The sequence below is a fragment of the Panthera onca genome, chromosome B3 (genome assembly GCF_046562875.1).
Source record: "Panthera onca isolate mPanOnc1 chromosome B3, mPanOnc1 haplotype 2, whole genome shotgun sequence".
Lineage (NCBI taxonomy): Eukaryota > Metazoa > Chordata > Mammalia > Carnivora > Felidae > Panthera > Panthera onca.
Genome location: NC_138344.1, coordinates 40874684 through 40889074, shown reverse-complemented (window position 1 = coordinate 40889074; position 14391 = coordinate 40874684). Strand labels below are relative to the sequence as shown.

Genomic DNA, 14391 nt, shown 5'->3' with positions numbered 1-14391 from the left:
TGTGTTTGCAAAATTCTGAACGTTCATGGATGCCAAGGTCTATGGGTGCTGGGGACTTGGCTGAGGTTTTCTGCCTCAGATTTAACTCCGAGTAGGTTCCAGATAGCACTGCAGTCTCCTGATGGGTATCTGTGGGAGCCGAGCACTTATCAAGTGTAAAAGGCCTGCTCTGGACACTATAGAGGGATTCCTCCCGCCTGGAGGAATCTTCAGTGGGAAGATGACCAGTGAACTCTTTCAGGTAACATGAGGTATGATGACCTGAGCACTTAACAGGGATGCGGGTCCAGAATAAGCAGTAATTATGTCTATAGAACAGGGTGGAGTAGGATAGGGTGAGTCAGGATTTGCTAAGGAGAGAGCATTTGACCTAGACCTTGAAGGAAAAAGTTAACTTATCCAAGAGCAAGGGAACAGCAAGAACAAGGAGAAGTCACCGAAGTTGTTGGGACCTTTGGCCTCTGTCTCAGTGCTATAGTGACACTCAAAGTAAGAACCTAGGGGACAGGGTGGGGGATGGATGAACCAGATGACGGGGATTAAGGAGTGCACTTGTTGTGATGAGCACCGGGTGTTGTATGGAAGTGTTGAATCACTATATTGTACACCTGAAACTAATATTACACTGTATGTTAACTAACTGGAACTAAAATAAAAACTTAAAACAAACACAAACAAATAAACAAAATAAGAAAACCTACCTTCAAAAGAGCTGATGGCCCCAAACAAACAAATGTGAGATAGGCCTCATCTCATCCCTGGGCAATCCCGGGGCCATGAGAGCTGCCCTGCTCCCCCCCCCCCCCCCCCCCCGCCCCCGGCCTCCCCACCCTGCCCCAGGAGCTCAGCACTTGGGAGAATGTTAACTCTGAGCTTATGTGCCTCAAGCAGACACAAAAGAGAAGGGGGTGTGTGGGTGTAAGAAACAGCTCTGGAAAAATGAGAAGGTAGAAGTCAGAAATAAAAATAGTTGGCTGAGTTAAGGCTACTAATTTCTTATTGGCTTGTCTTCTCTAGTTTTTTATTTAAAAAAAAAAAAAAACTTTCATCCAAAATAAGTCTCCAAGATCTCTACATACTGCTGTGAAAGATATTCAGGGGCACCTGGGTGTCTCAGTCAGTTAAGCCTCTGACTCTTGCTGTTGGCTTAGGTCATGATCCCAGAGTCGTGGGATCAAGCCCCCTGCATCCGGCTCTGCACTGAGCATGGTGCTTGCTTGGGATTCTCTCTCTCTCTCTCTCTCTCTCTCTCTCTCTCTCTCTCTCTCTCCCTCTGTCCCTTTCTTCCACTTGTGCTCTCTCTCTCTCTAAAATTAAAAAATAAATTAAAAGATTTTTAGAGATAGTCAATGTATTTCATTAAGTGAATAAAGCAAGTTGTAGTTATGGTCATATGATCCCATCTGGGCCCCTGTACACACTTGCTTTGCTTAGAAAAGTTCTAAAAGGCAACAGAAGAAAATTATCATCAAAGTCTAGCTGTGGGCATGAGACAAGGAAGGAGGGTAGAGGGAGTTGACCTTTTACTTGAACTCTTCAGAACTTTATGACATTTGCCATGCATAACTTCTATAATAAAAAAAGAAGTTTTTAATTTAAAAAGAAATACCAAAAGCCTCTTCGCTTCAAAGTTCACCTTGGAAACCCTTCCCCAAAGACTGAAACAGGTAAATCCAAACACTTATTATTGTTGTTTCCTATAGTGCTTTGTGGTTAGACTGGGCTATAGAACCCAGCCTGAGTAAATCTGAGCTCTACACATTCCTGTAGGTTTTGTTTCTCTCCCAAAAGAGGCTGCCCTGGCTAAGCTACATGTGTGATCTTAACCACTGAGAACCCCATCGGGTGACTCAGGTCTGGCAGGCAGCCCTGTCAATATGGATGTCGCAGCAAATTCCTCAGCTCTGTTTAGGAAGGGTGAGGTCCAGAACAGTGGCTCCTTCCCTGGCCCAAGGCTCCTGTCCCTACAAAAGGGGATTCTGCAGGTTACGTGCCTGGCAGGGTACCTTTCAGCCTTTCATACATGAGCCTCCTGTGAGTAGTAACAAGGCTTATGGCTGTTGTCTTCACCAGGGAAGAGGGCAGTGGGGTGAGGGCATGTATGGGGTAATGGTGAGGTAGGCTCCTTGACAGAGCTGGGGCTACGGATGAAAATTGAATGTACATATCGATAAACATTTTTTTGCTTGTTTATTTGTTTGTTTGTTTGTTTGTTTGTTTGGAGACAGAGCACAAGCAGGGACAGAGAAAGAGTGAGATAAAGAATTCAAAGCAGGCTCCAGGCTCCATGCTTTTAATGCAGAGCCCGACATGGGGCTTGAGCTCACAAACTATGAGATCATGACCTGAGCCAAAGTCGGACACTGAACCAACTGAGCCACCCAGGCACCCTTGTATGTTTGTTTAAACTAGCACAGTGTATTTTGAAAGCTTCTGGAGTGCCTAGGTGGCTCAGTTGGTTAGGCATCCGACTCTTGATCTTGGCTAAGGTCATGATCTCATAGTGGTGAGATTAAGCCCCTCGACAGGGGCATGGAGGCTGCTTGAGATTCTCTCTCCCTTTGTCCCTCCTGCCTTGTGTTAAATACATAAATAAATAAATTTAAAATATTTTTTAAAATAAAATAATATAAAAGCTTCTTTAAGTTCCACCTTCCATATTGCTTACTCTAGGACCTTGGACAAATCAGCTCACCTCCTCGGTGAGCTCGGCCTCACTTTCCTTATCTATAAAATGGAGATTTGGACTAACTTCTTGTTGAAATCCAGTTCAGCATAACATTTTATGATTTTATGTCAATGTAATAATCTAAGTAAAGGAAAGTAATATAAGCACAAGAGAGAAGAAAGCACTGATCATTACATGCTGCTTTCACTAAAATACCTTGTACTCTTGGGCATACCCCCCAGGGGGAGGAAGTATCTATCAGTGCCCTCCCCCTGGGGAACATCACTCCTTCCCCAATGCTCAACCTCCTGACTCCGACACTGTTGCTCTACTCTCAAGGTCAAACAGAAAAGACCACCCTACTATATATTCTCCTCCACTCCCTGAGAAGCATTCAAATGAGAGCAAAAATGAGTTCGTACGTTGTGGGTCCTTATGGTGTGGTAGCCAGAGCCCCAGACTAAGAGTAGTCAGACCACTGGTCCCCATCTTGGTCTATGACTAGTTCCCCGAGTGACCTCGGACAAGTCACTTCCCCTCTCTGGACCTAGCCTTGTCTAAAAAGGAGGAATTGGATGGGTTTTTTCTTTATAAATCCTGCTCTAATATTCCCTTGCTCTACCCTACCCTGGCTACCAAGGCTGGGAGAAGCCAGAATCTGTAGGTTGCAGCATTTCTCTAGCCACTCTCAGAAGCAGCAGACAATCTCCAGCATCCCCAGCAGGCTGGTACCAAAATGGCACAGCTAAGTATCTGCACTCAGCCTGAAATCAGTTAAGAATCACATGGTCAAGCAGCTGAGGACCCTCCAGTCAGGGCACACTGTCCCAATCCAAAGGTGGATTTAGCAGCTTTACTCCCAGATGCTCTCTTACTTGTAGGATAAGGACATAAAGACATCCAAATGAATCAAAAACATGAGCTTTAGGGACCAGACTAGGCCAAGGAACAGAGTGAAAGATTCCTTGTTTGTTAATGCACGGTTTTAGTTAAGATATAACAGGCCTACAGAAAAAAATGCACATAAAGAGGTATGGCTTTTCATAAAGGATGTATCTGTGAAGTAAGTGCCCAGATCAAGAAACAGAACAATACCCACCCCATGGGACCTCCCTCATGCCGCCTTCTAGTCACTAGTTCTTTCGGAATAACCACTATTCTGACTTCCAGCACCATTGATTCATCTTGCCCATTTTGAGCTTTACCCAAATGGAATTATACAGTACGGACTCATTTGCACCTGGCTTTCTTTACCCAACATTAGGTGTGTGAGCTTCATCTATCAGTATGGGTAAAAATGAAAAATGGTGTTGCTTGTTTTCATTTTTGCACAGGAAGGACTGAATGAGGAACTAAATCAGTAAGACATCCCTGAGTTTAGCCTAGGGTGCTCACTGACAGCAGAGGAAGCAGGTTTACATGCACCTCTCCCCAAAATAAGCATGACCCAACAACTCTGTTCTTCCCGCAGAGTCCCACACCTCCCTCTTGGGGGCGCTCCAGAGGTGGGAGGCAGGGCCTTGGTGTCCCAAATATACTTCAAAGGCCAGAAGCTCTTGTTCATCGAGCACTTACCCTGTGCCTGGTTCCATGAGGGTACCATAGACTTGGCATTTCACTTGATTCCCACGACCATGGACTAGGTACTGTTATTATTTCTATCTTATGGGTAAGAAAACAGAGGCCCCAGAGAGGTTGAGTAAGCTGTCCTAAGGTTGCACAGCTAGGAAGGGGACCCAAATCTCAATATGTGCCAAACCTTTCCACCACTCTGTGTTGACACAAAGCTCACTGGCCATGTGTCTAACACCTATGTCTCTAACCTCATCTAGCACTGCTCACCTACAGCTCAAGTTTCAGCAGCTCTGGGCCTGTGTCCATATTGTTGCCTTTGCCTGCACCTTTAGCCCTCAGTTCTCAAATGGACAGTCACTTCCTCAGAGCAGCATTCCCTGACCACTTGGTCTCAACTGTGTCCCCTATTCTGTCTCAGTGCTTCCTGTTCTCTCCTTGCACAGCCCTTAACACATGCCATAATGAATTATGCTCTTGGTTCCCCTGTTCACTGGTTTAGAGCCTTTGTCCACCAGTGGATCATAAGCTGCAAAAGGACAGGAATGCATCTGCTGGTTTGCCACTACCTTGGACAGTGCCTGGCACAAGGAACCTCCTCAGAAGCATAAGTGAAGAAAAGGAGGGGAGGAGAGAAAAAGAGGACTGCCCCTTCTGAATCTCAGCACTCATCTGCTGGCAGCTCTAGGTCCAGCCTGTTTATGGCCCCTGGCAAGATCTTCCCCTCTCTGAGTCTCAGTTTCCTCAGTTTTCAGATGAAGAGCCTGGAAGAAAGGATCTCTATAAGCCTTCTAGCTCATCTGGCCTCTAGACCACAAATCCTAGGATTTCAAGCCATTCCAAAGGCCTCAGGCCTCTTCAGCCTCTTACCTACCCTATGTCCAGTCAACACTTTTGAAATGAGGGGGAGTCATCCAAGGCTCCCAGGCTGTGAGGTACAGGCCCTCCACCCTGCTATACGTGAAGGACCAGAGAAGAGGCCTCTTCCAGTTCTTAATAAAAAATTTTTTAATGTTTATTTATTTTTGAGAGAGAGACAGAGCGTGAGTGGGGGAGGGGCAGAGAGAGAGGGAGACACAGAATCTGAAGCAGACTCCAGGCTCCGAGCTGTCAGCACAGAGCCTGATGCGGGGCTCAAACCCATGAACTGTGAGATCATGACCTGAGCCAAAGTCGGACGCCTAACCGACTGAGCCACCCAGGTGCCCCAGGCCTCCTCCAGTTCTAATAGCCCTGATGTACAAACTGGGGAGAGACGGGACTAAGAAGGAAGAATAGATGAATTCCCCCAGGAAACTGCTTCCACTTTCTTCCTCAGAGCCCCCGCCCCAACAAGGTCCCATCCAACTCTGGCCTTGGCATGTGCACGGCTGCCCCTATGGCCAGGCTGAACGTCCAGGACTGAAACTGTCCATGTCTTGCTCATATCTGTACCCAGAGCACTTGGCACAGACCCCTGTAGGATGTGGCCAAGGTGAGGCTACCAAATCAAATGCCACGGGCAAGGCCTGCCAGGGTCTGCTGCTGAGCTTGCCACTTTCTCCCTTGTATCACCAAGGTCAGGAGAAGCACCTGGCTTCCCATTCAGAGGCAGACTCCAATTGACCACACTCCAGCCTCTGGCCCTCTGTCTTCTTCCCACCCCTTCACCCCTGGATTGTCAGTGGCAGCCGGCTCAGGCAGAAGGCTGAGGACTCATTCCCCTCCAGGGTCTCTGCAGTCTTTGCTCCCCCACCCAGCCAGCTAGTCAGTCAGGACAAGCACTCCCTGGACTTGAAGTAACTGCACCTTCTTCTTGGAATAAGGCTCCTCTGGCTTTGAAACTCTTTCAATTTTGTCTTTAAACATAAAAGAAAGTAAGAGAATTAGGCTTGACCCAAGAGCTCTATAAAGGGGAAAGGCCTCCTGTGTTGCATCGTGGATACAGCAAAGGCCCTAAACCCCCCAAGTTTTTACTTTACTGGGTGTGTGAAGGGGTGAGGCTTGGTGTACCGGTAAGCATATGTGAGTGTGTAAGTGCCATGCTCGTTGGAAAGGGCATGACAGGTGTGCCAGACCTTGGCCACGTCACTCGCTGGCTGACCAATTTCAGGCAACTTGCTTAAACTCTTTGGGCCAGTTTCCTCACTTGCAAAATGAGAATGAAATGAATTCCCATCTCTTGCATTGCAGTGAGAATCCAATCCTAGGGCTGGTGATCTGTAATCACTAAAAAACTGTTTAAATATTAGCAGATTCTGAAAATGGAAGGCAAGAAGAGAGCTTGGGAAATCTTCATTCCTTTCTGAAGAGTAACTACTTTCAGATATCAGGACTTATCTCTGGCTGCATTCTAGATTTAGCAAACCTAAAAATGCACCCAATAACTCAGATCCTAGGAACCTTCATGACGAGGCTCGCATACCCTGTTACTCAACGTGAATCCATTTTCAGGAGGATTACTTCACTTCCCATTCAGGCACTGAGCTTATGAAACAAAATCCTGAGAGCCATGGAGAATCCTAAGTGGGACTCAGAGAAGAAAACCAACAGACCAGGTCTCAGTCCAGAACCTGGGAATGGCTTTGTGAGAAAAGTAACAGATGAAACGAGAATCATTTAGACTCACCATAACTGTCAGCCAGGCTATACTGAAAACCTAGAGCTCAAGAATTCTAGTCCCTTATGCCAGCAAGTCTTTATTTCCACAGAGATGACTGTTTTCAGAGCCGCACACGAAGGTGAATGCCTCAGGATTGTTTTTAAGGTTTCCCACGAGTCCTGTGACAAGCCCGTGCCTACAAGATCAAGTGACAAGTGTACCAGGAGAGGCACCCCCTCCACTTCTCCCAGCCTCTTACCTCCCCAGCTCCTCTCCGATGTCATAAAAGTCCTCCACCTTCTGCTGCTTGAACGTCTCCATGTTTGGGCTCTTCATTGAGGCCTGGAGCATACAGCCCTGAAACGGGAGGAAACGGGAGGTCAGGACAGCCATGAACACTGGTGGAAGCCTCAGAGTCTGGGCCTAAAAGTAATCAGCTTGCAAGGAGCCAATAACTTAACAATAATCCACAGCACTGGTTCCTTAAGAATGGCCCTGCTCATGTTGTATGGAAACCAATTTGACAGTAAATTTCATATATTAAAAAATAAAAAATTAAAAATTAAAAATTAAAAAAAAAAAAAAAAGAATGGCCCTGCTCAAGCAAGCCTTTTCTCACCAATGACTGACGATATACGGTTCTTTTTTTTTTTTTTTAATATTTATTTATTTTTGAGAGAGAGATAGAGCACAAGTGAGGGAGGGGCAAGAGGGAGAAGCAGGCTCCAGACTCTGAGCTGTTGGCACAGAGGCTGACGCAGGGCTCCAGCTCATGAACCATGAGATCATGACCTGAGCCGAAGTCGGACGCTTAATGGACTGAGCCACCCAGGTGCCCCTATACGGTTCTTATTTGATGTATACCAATTCAAATTTGTTAAGGAGATAGAAAAAGAGCCCTCCTCACTTCTTCAGATCTGCTCTGAACAAGTTCAGAGAAACAGCACCATGGCCAGCTTCGACAATTTGTACTCAGGAAATCCAGGTCTACTAAGAAAAGAAGCAACCATAAGACAGGAGAGAGAGCCCTCATCTTTGAGTTGGAAGTTCTGGATTCAAGTCCCAATTGCCTGGGTAAGTCATGTAAACTGCCAGAGACTCAGTTTCCTCATCTGTGAGATGGGTTAATACTATTTTAAAAATGCAAATCATGAAATTATTTTGTAAACTATAAAATGCTGTAAAAAGGTAAGGGATTATCATCACCTCAGTTCCCTCAGGGGCTGTGCCACCCAAGTGCGAGTCTGAACTGATTTATAAACTCTCTCACTCATCGCCCCAAGGGAAAGATGGACGGGAGTGGTGTGACAAATCACAATAGGCACCAGGAGTCAGGAGCTAGAGGTTCGAGTTCCAATTCTGCCCACAACTAGCTCTGTGACCTCATCTCTTGTCAGAGGAGCCTCAGATTCCTCATCTATAAAATGGAGCCAACTGCCCGCCCAGATCACCTCAGTAAGAGCCAGAAGACAACTCTGAGCCATGGGGAATATTCACCACTACACCAGAAGAGACTGTATGCATCCTACCCTGGGATCCCCCTGCCCCAAGAAGCCCCACCCATTCTTGGAGTTCCATATGCCATCCTGGACAGCACCCCAAGGGCAGGGCCCAGGACACAGCCTGCAAATGACAAAGATAAAACCAGCTGCCTGTGGATGTGTCTTTCGAGAGTCATTAGCAAAGGCCTCTCAGAGCTCATTTTGGCTAGAGTTGGCAGCTTTTCTTCTGCCTGCCAATCAGATACCAACCACACCCAGGGCCCCATGAGCCCCAAAAGACTGTTTTCACCAAGCTGGGTGGAGGCACCATTACATAAGGGTGAGTCTCATCAGTGCCAAGTGGCTGGAGCTGTTCCAACTCTCAGAAAATGTATACATTTCACCCTCTTTCCTCCAATGCTGCCCCCTGCAAACCACAGCTCTATTACTGAGATGCGGCTTGCCTCCCTCCCTTCCATGGAGCACACATCCCTGAAGACCCCCAGGCAGAGCTGGCCTGGCTCCCCAGCCTGACTCTCCTGGTCACCTGCCGACCTCCTGCCCTGTCAGTGCACGTGGTCCATCGGGCATCCTCCTCCCTCTTCGGTCTTCACCTTGTGCTTGGCCTGAGCCCAGCAAGCATGGAATACAAAAAAGGGCAGGCTCCCAGGAGCCCCAGTTGTAGACTAGCCTGGGTATGTATTAGCTGTGTAACCCACACAGGTTGGCACCATCTTTGGGCCTCAGTCCCCTCATCTGTAAAAGGGGGTGATAACATCCATATCACCTACTTCACACAGCCCTGTGGGCATCCATTGTGACAAGGGCATAAACTCCTAGGCAAATTCGAAAGGTTATTATTACTGTTATTATCTGGCTCATCCCAGGCCATCATCTGTGTTTCTGCTTCCCACAGCAATGGAGACAACCATTTCAACTCCCTTCTAAGGCAAAGGTTTTGGGATCCTTCTGGAAAGTTCAGTTTGACCCATATCAGAAGCTAGACCCCTTCATTCACTCCCCCAACCCCCATCCTGGCAAATTTCTTGACACTAGCCCAGAGCGTGGTAGGACTGCTATCTACCATCTCCTTTGGATCAGGTAGGTCCTGAGGGGTGGGGCTACTCAGTTCACACACCTAAAGAAAAGCAGAAAACTCCAAGAAGTTCTGTTGACAGATACACTGAGAGTAGCCCCTGGAACAGCTAAGATCCTCCATTTGGCAATAGGCCAGCTCCATTTGCTATCAGGAGCTGAGAGGGGTTCGAAGCAATCCCAGCTCCCCAACAAAATCATGAGCCCCTGCCTTGGGCTCCAGGGGTAGCCAGGGGCTCGGGGGCAAGGGAGCCCCCCTAAGGACAAACTACGACCACCAGTTTGGCTCCAACTAACCTTTTTGGCCTTATCTCCCTCCCCCCACATACCTATAGTATAGCTAACGTAGACCTTTCCCATGCCCCCAAAACTTCCACCCTTGCCATGCCTCAGCTCAACCTGGCCCCTTTCCATGGAAGGCCCACCTGGAGAGCCTCCCTAGGAAAACTGCTCTCTTCCCACAAGACCTAGCTCAAATGCTACCAACTCTGAGGCTCCATGACCCTTTTACTCATGAAAACAAATTAAAACCCCCTTCTCCCTTTCAGTTCCCAGAGAGGTCTCATCATACATTTTTAGGGTTAGAGCTTTCGTATTTTGGCTCATAACTGTCTATGTCTAACCCAGAAGGAGAATTCACAGATTCCATAGTCACACCCGGGTTTAAACCCCAGCTCCACAACCTCTGCACACATTGAGCACAGGACAACTTTTCTAAGCTTCAAATTACTTACATGGAAAATGAATCTGGAAAATGCCTACTGTTGGTGACTATGTGGAGAAATCAGAACTCTCAAACACTGCCAGGAGAAGCACACTCTGGGACAACCACTTTGGAAATCTGTCAGGCAGTTTCCATGGACATCTGTAAGGGAAATGCATGTAGACGCCTTCCAAAATGTCCCATGTCAGAATGTTCACGGCAGCATTATTAGTAATAACTAAAAATTGGAAACAACCAAATGGCCATCAATAGAGGAATAGATATGTAAATGGAGTTATACCCATGCAATAGAATTATTACACAACAATGAGAATAAATAAACTACGGCTACCTGCAACAGCATAGATGAAACTCACAAGCCTAATAATGTTGAATGAAAGAAGCCAGACAGAAAAGATTACATACTGTGTGATTCCATTTAGGCAAAACTCACCTGTGGTGCTAAAAGTCAGAATAGTGGTTACCCCTGGGTGGGAGGTGATGTCTAGGACTCAATGGGGGTTTCAGGGTACAGGCAATGCTGTTTCTTGATCTGGGCAGTGGTTACATGGCTATGTGGTATGTACACTTACTTTGTATACAATCAAAATTTTACATAATAAAATATGAGACTAATATTTACTTTCAGACAAAATGAGATATCATACATAAAATGTTTTAAGTAGTGTCTAGATGGTTCCAACAAATGTGAATTCCTTCCCTCCTGCCTACTGTCTTGGAGCCCCATGAGGGCAGTGGTGGTGACATTCTCACCTCTGTCCCCTTGTAGCAGCTGGTAGACAGCAGGTGCTCCATAAATGTTGGTTGATTTAAATGTAGTGGCCCAGTCTCCATTCTCAAAGCCATTGCTCAGATGCTTCAACTTAAAATAACCAATAACAACTTAAAGCCTCTTCCTGATATGTCTCCCCAAGATGAACTTGTATTTTATCAATTTTCTCAATGTAGGAACATGAAGTAAAGGGGAGAAACTCTGAGGTGGAATTATAATCACCAGTTAGGACCCAGAAAAGGCCCCAGGGCACAGGAACCTTTCGGGCCCTGAAAAGATGAAAGCACACAGCAGAGGGGAGGGACACAGCTACAGCTTTTGGTCAGAGGCACAGGCCATCAGCTCTAGACATTCCAAGGATGAAGCCCATCTTAATGCCCACATTTCTCTTAATGGAATCGCTAGAATTCATACTCCTGCCCCCAACCCTAATAATAAGCAACACTTCTGAGGGTTAACACAGATTTCCTAGAACCTCAGAAAAAGGGACCTCAAAGATCATTTAGGGGATTTTTAAACTCTGCTTCAGGAGCCACCGGCATGAGGAAGGGGAGGCACAGCAGTTCTACTTTATATTGTAGGTTAGGGCTCTGTGTAAGAATTCATGGCGGTCAGGGGGCGGGGGCGGGGTGGTTGAAAACCACTGGTGTCTGGCCTAACCCACTTGTTTTACAAAAGAAGGAAACTAAGGACCAGACAGGGGAAGGGACTTATTGAGTCACACAGCTAGTCCGCTCCAGCTGTTCTGTCCTGGGCGTCGATGACAGCACCCTCAACCCTGCTCATGCTGCTGAACATTCAGAGACCATCACACCACCTCACCCAATATAAGTCAGTGAAATGGGACCACTGCAAGGGAGCAGGCATGATGGTCCTCTTCTACCTCTTCCCACACTAGGAATCATCACCCAGGCTCTGAGGAGGCCATCCACAGAAGGAAAGGGACCCTAGGGGCGCCTGGGTGGCTCAGTCGGTTGAGGTCTCGGCTCAGGTCATGATCTCACAGTTCGTGAGTTCGAGCCCTGCATCGGGCTCTGTGCTGATGGCTCAGAGCCTGGAGCCTGCTTCCGATTCTGTGTCTCATTCTCTCTCTGACCCTCCCCTGCTCATGCTCTGTCTCTCTCTGTCTCAAAAATAAATAAAACATTTTTTAAAAATCTGAAAAAAAAAAAAAATAAGGAAAGGGACTCCAGCATCACAGACCCCCTCCAGGCATTCAAGGCTTTGACGAACTCCAACCCCTGATTAAGAAACTTGGGCTCTTAAAAACTGAGAACAAACAAACTGAGGGTTGATGGGGGGTGGGAGGGAGGGCAGGGTGGGAGGGAGGGCAGGGTGGGTGATGGGTATTGAGGAGGGCACTTTTTGGGATGAGCACTGGGTGTTGTATGGAAACCAATTTGACAGTAAATTTCATATATTAAAAAAAATAATAATAATAAAAAAAAAAAATAAAAAAATAAAAAAAAAAAAGAAACTTGGGCTCAGACATCAGCCATTTGCCTAAATTGACAAGAGAAAACCCCATTTTTCTAGTGAAGGTCCAGTCCATGTGCAGCCTGCTTGTTCACTCTCATGTCTAATAAGGAGCCAAACCTGAGGGAGGTGGTCAGGACAGTTCAGGTCTCATTCCTGCCAGCTGGAAACTTGCTCCAGACCAGCACCCACCCACCCTCATCCACACCCCTGCACCCTCTGCCCAAGCCTCTTCCAAAGCAGCTGAATTATCAGTGGGGCCACTTTAGGTGTTAAAAACACATCTTAGGAGATGGGCGGTTTGGGGAAGAACAGGACTCTGAAAGTATTTGTGAAGAGGCCAAGGCACCAGCTCCCCTTAGTCACCAGGACTCTCCCAGAAATACCTTACATGGACGCAGCTGGGAATCAGAGTCAGAAACCATAGCAGCAGCCCCCAGCTGCCCTCGGCTGGATTCTAGAGAACAAGGTGTCAGGGGCTGTGTTCTCTCCACATGCCCCCAGGGACCTTCTTCCCACCTGCTTCTGAGGCAACCAGCTATGACTTCCTCTCTTCCAGGGTGTACCCCTAACGTATCACTACCTTCATGTCCTCAGTGTTCACCTCTTTCCTCCTTCCCAAAGTGAGAATACTAATTTCCACATGGCAAAATCACAGTGAGGGCTAGCCAGACCCACACATGCCATGAGGCATCCACAATGCCTGGTCCAGAATCAGGGTCAACAACTGACAATGCCTTCCTTCCTATGCCCTTCTACCCCAGACCCACTGACTACCCCCATGCCCACTGTAGCTCTGGCCTCTGCCTGGGCCCCTGACGATGGGGACCACAGCTTCATTCTGCCACAAGCAAGCTGACTATGTACGGAGCAGCCTTCTTGAAACGAGTCCTTGTGCAAATGGGGAGAGGAGGTGTGCGAGGTGGCCGTTGCTGAGAAGACTGGCCCCTCTCCTCCCGAGAATCTGTAGTGCTCTCTCCATTAAGGCGCCCTATGTTGATGAAAGTCTGTCTCTATCTCTCGCCTGGGTGCCAGGCCTCGGCCCACTGCCCCCACCCGGTCCCTCGGGTCAAAGTGCCAGGCTTCGGAGCGCGGCCCCCTGGGGCGCAGCGGGCAGGTCCAGGGCCGGCCACAGCGCCCAAGGGCAAGGCCGGCCATACCCGGGGGGGTGGCGTCAGGGACCGGGGCGGCGGGCTTGGGGAACCCGAGACAGATCCCGGGACCAATCTGTCCCCGCCAGCCTCAGCCCCGCGCGCCCCGTCCCGCCCGTCGAGCCCGCACACGGGCGCTACTCACGGCGGGAGGCTGCGCTGGGCGGGCACGGCGAGCACGGCAGGCGCGACCGGGTGCGCGGCGCTCGTCTCTGCTCTCCAGCCGCCCGCCCGCGGAGCCGCTGAGGAGCCGAGGGGGCGGAGCGGCCTGCCCGGTCCCAGGCGCCGGCTGGAGGCGCTCCCGGCCGCCCCGGGACGGGACTCGGGGCGCCCCCTGCTGGGAGCCCCCTCCGGACAGCCCCGAGGTGAGGGCCGACAGCCTTCCACCAGGTCCGGCGACACTTCCAGGAGTCAAGGGCGAGAGCCAGGGGCAAGACCCTCCAGGCGTCCTTACCGGCTCTGAGGCTCACAAGCTGTGTGGCCTTGGGCAAGTCAACGAACCTCTCCAAGCTTTATCTGGAAAATGATTTAAATGAGCTGATATTGTGACGTAGCCTGGGACAATCGCTCAGACAATGTTATTTCCTTGTCCCTCCACCCCTAACCTCCACACCCCCCTCCCCCAACACGCACACTGTGAGAGAGGAAGTCCCACTAGGGAATAGGCCGTTTCCTCCCTCCCAGCCAGAAGGCTCCCTGACATATTCTTCTGGGAACCTCACCACCCACGTTTCATAGCTGGGTAGGGGCTGAGATGGAGAGGGACACTCCCCTCCTCACCACCAAGCCCCAGCTTGGAAGCAACCTAACCTCCTTCGCCCTCCGTACCCCAGCCTCTGCAAGGTTGGTAAAGGAAGCCCCGCATCACCAT

At 48.7% G+C, this 14391-nt stretch overlaps 1 protein-coding gene across 4 annotated transcripts in view; it reads right to left on the bottom strand.

Moving 5' to 3' along the window:
• DAPK2 (death associated protein kinase 2) overlaps positions 1–14070 on the bottom strand; it is a 119693-nt gene extending 105623 nt beyond the window's left edge. Inside the window, exons 1-2 of one of the 4 annotated variants that reach the window (XM_060618331.2) lie at positions 13975–14070; positions 7081–7178 (exon numbers count right to left, since the gene is read on the bottom strand). In XM_060618331.2, coding sequence (XP_060474314.1) covers positions 7081–7172 — 92 coding nt within the window. In that variant the 5' untranslated portion in view covers positions 7173–7178; positions 13975–14070. The other 3 variants (XM_060618330.2, XM_060618328.3, XM_060618332.3) reach the window with 3 other exon arrangements.
• Between the last annotated feature and the right edge of the window lie 321 nt (positions 14071–14391).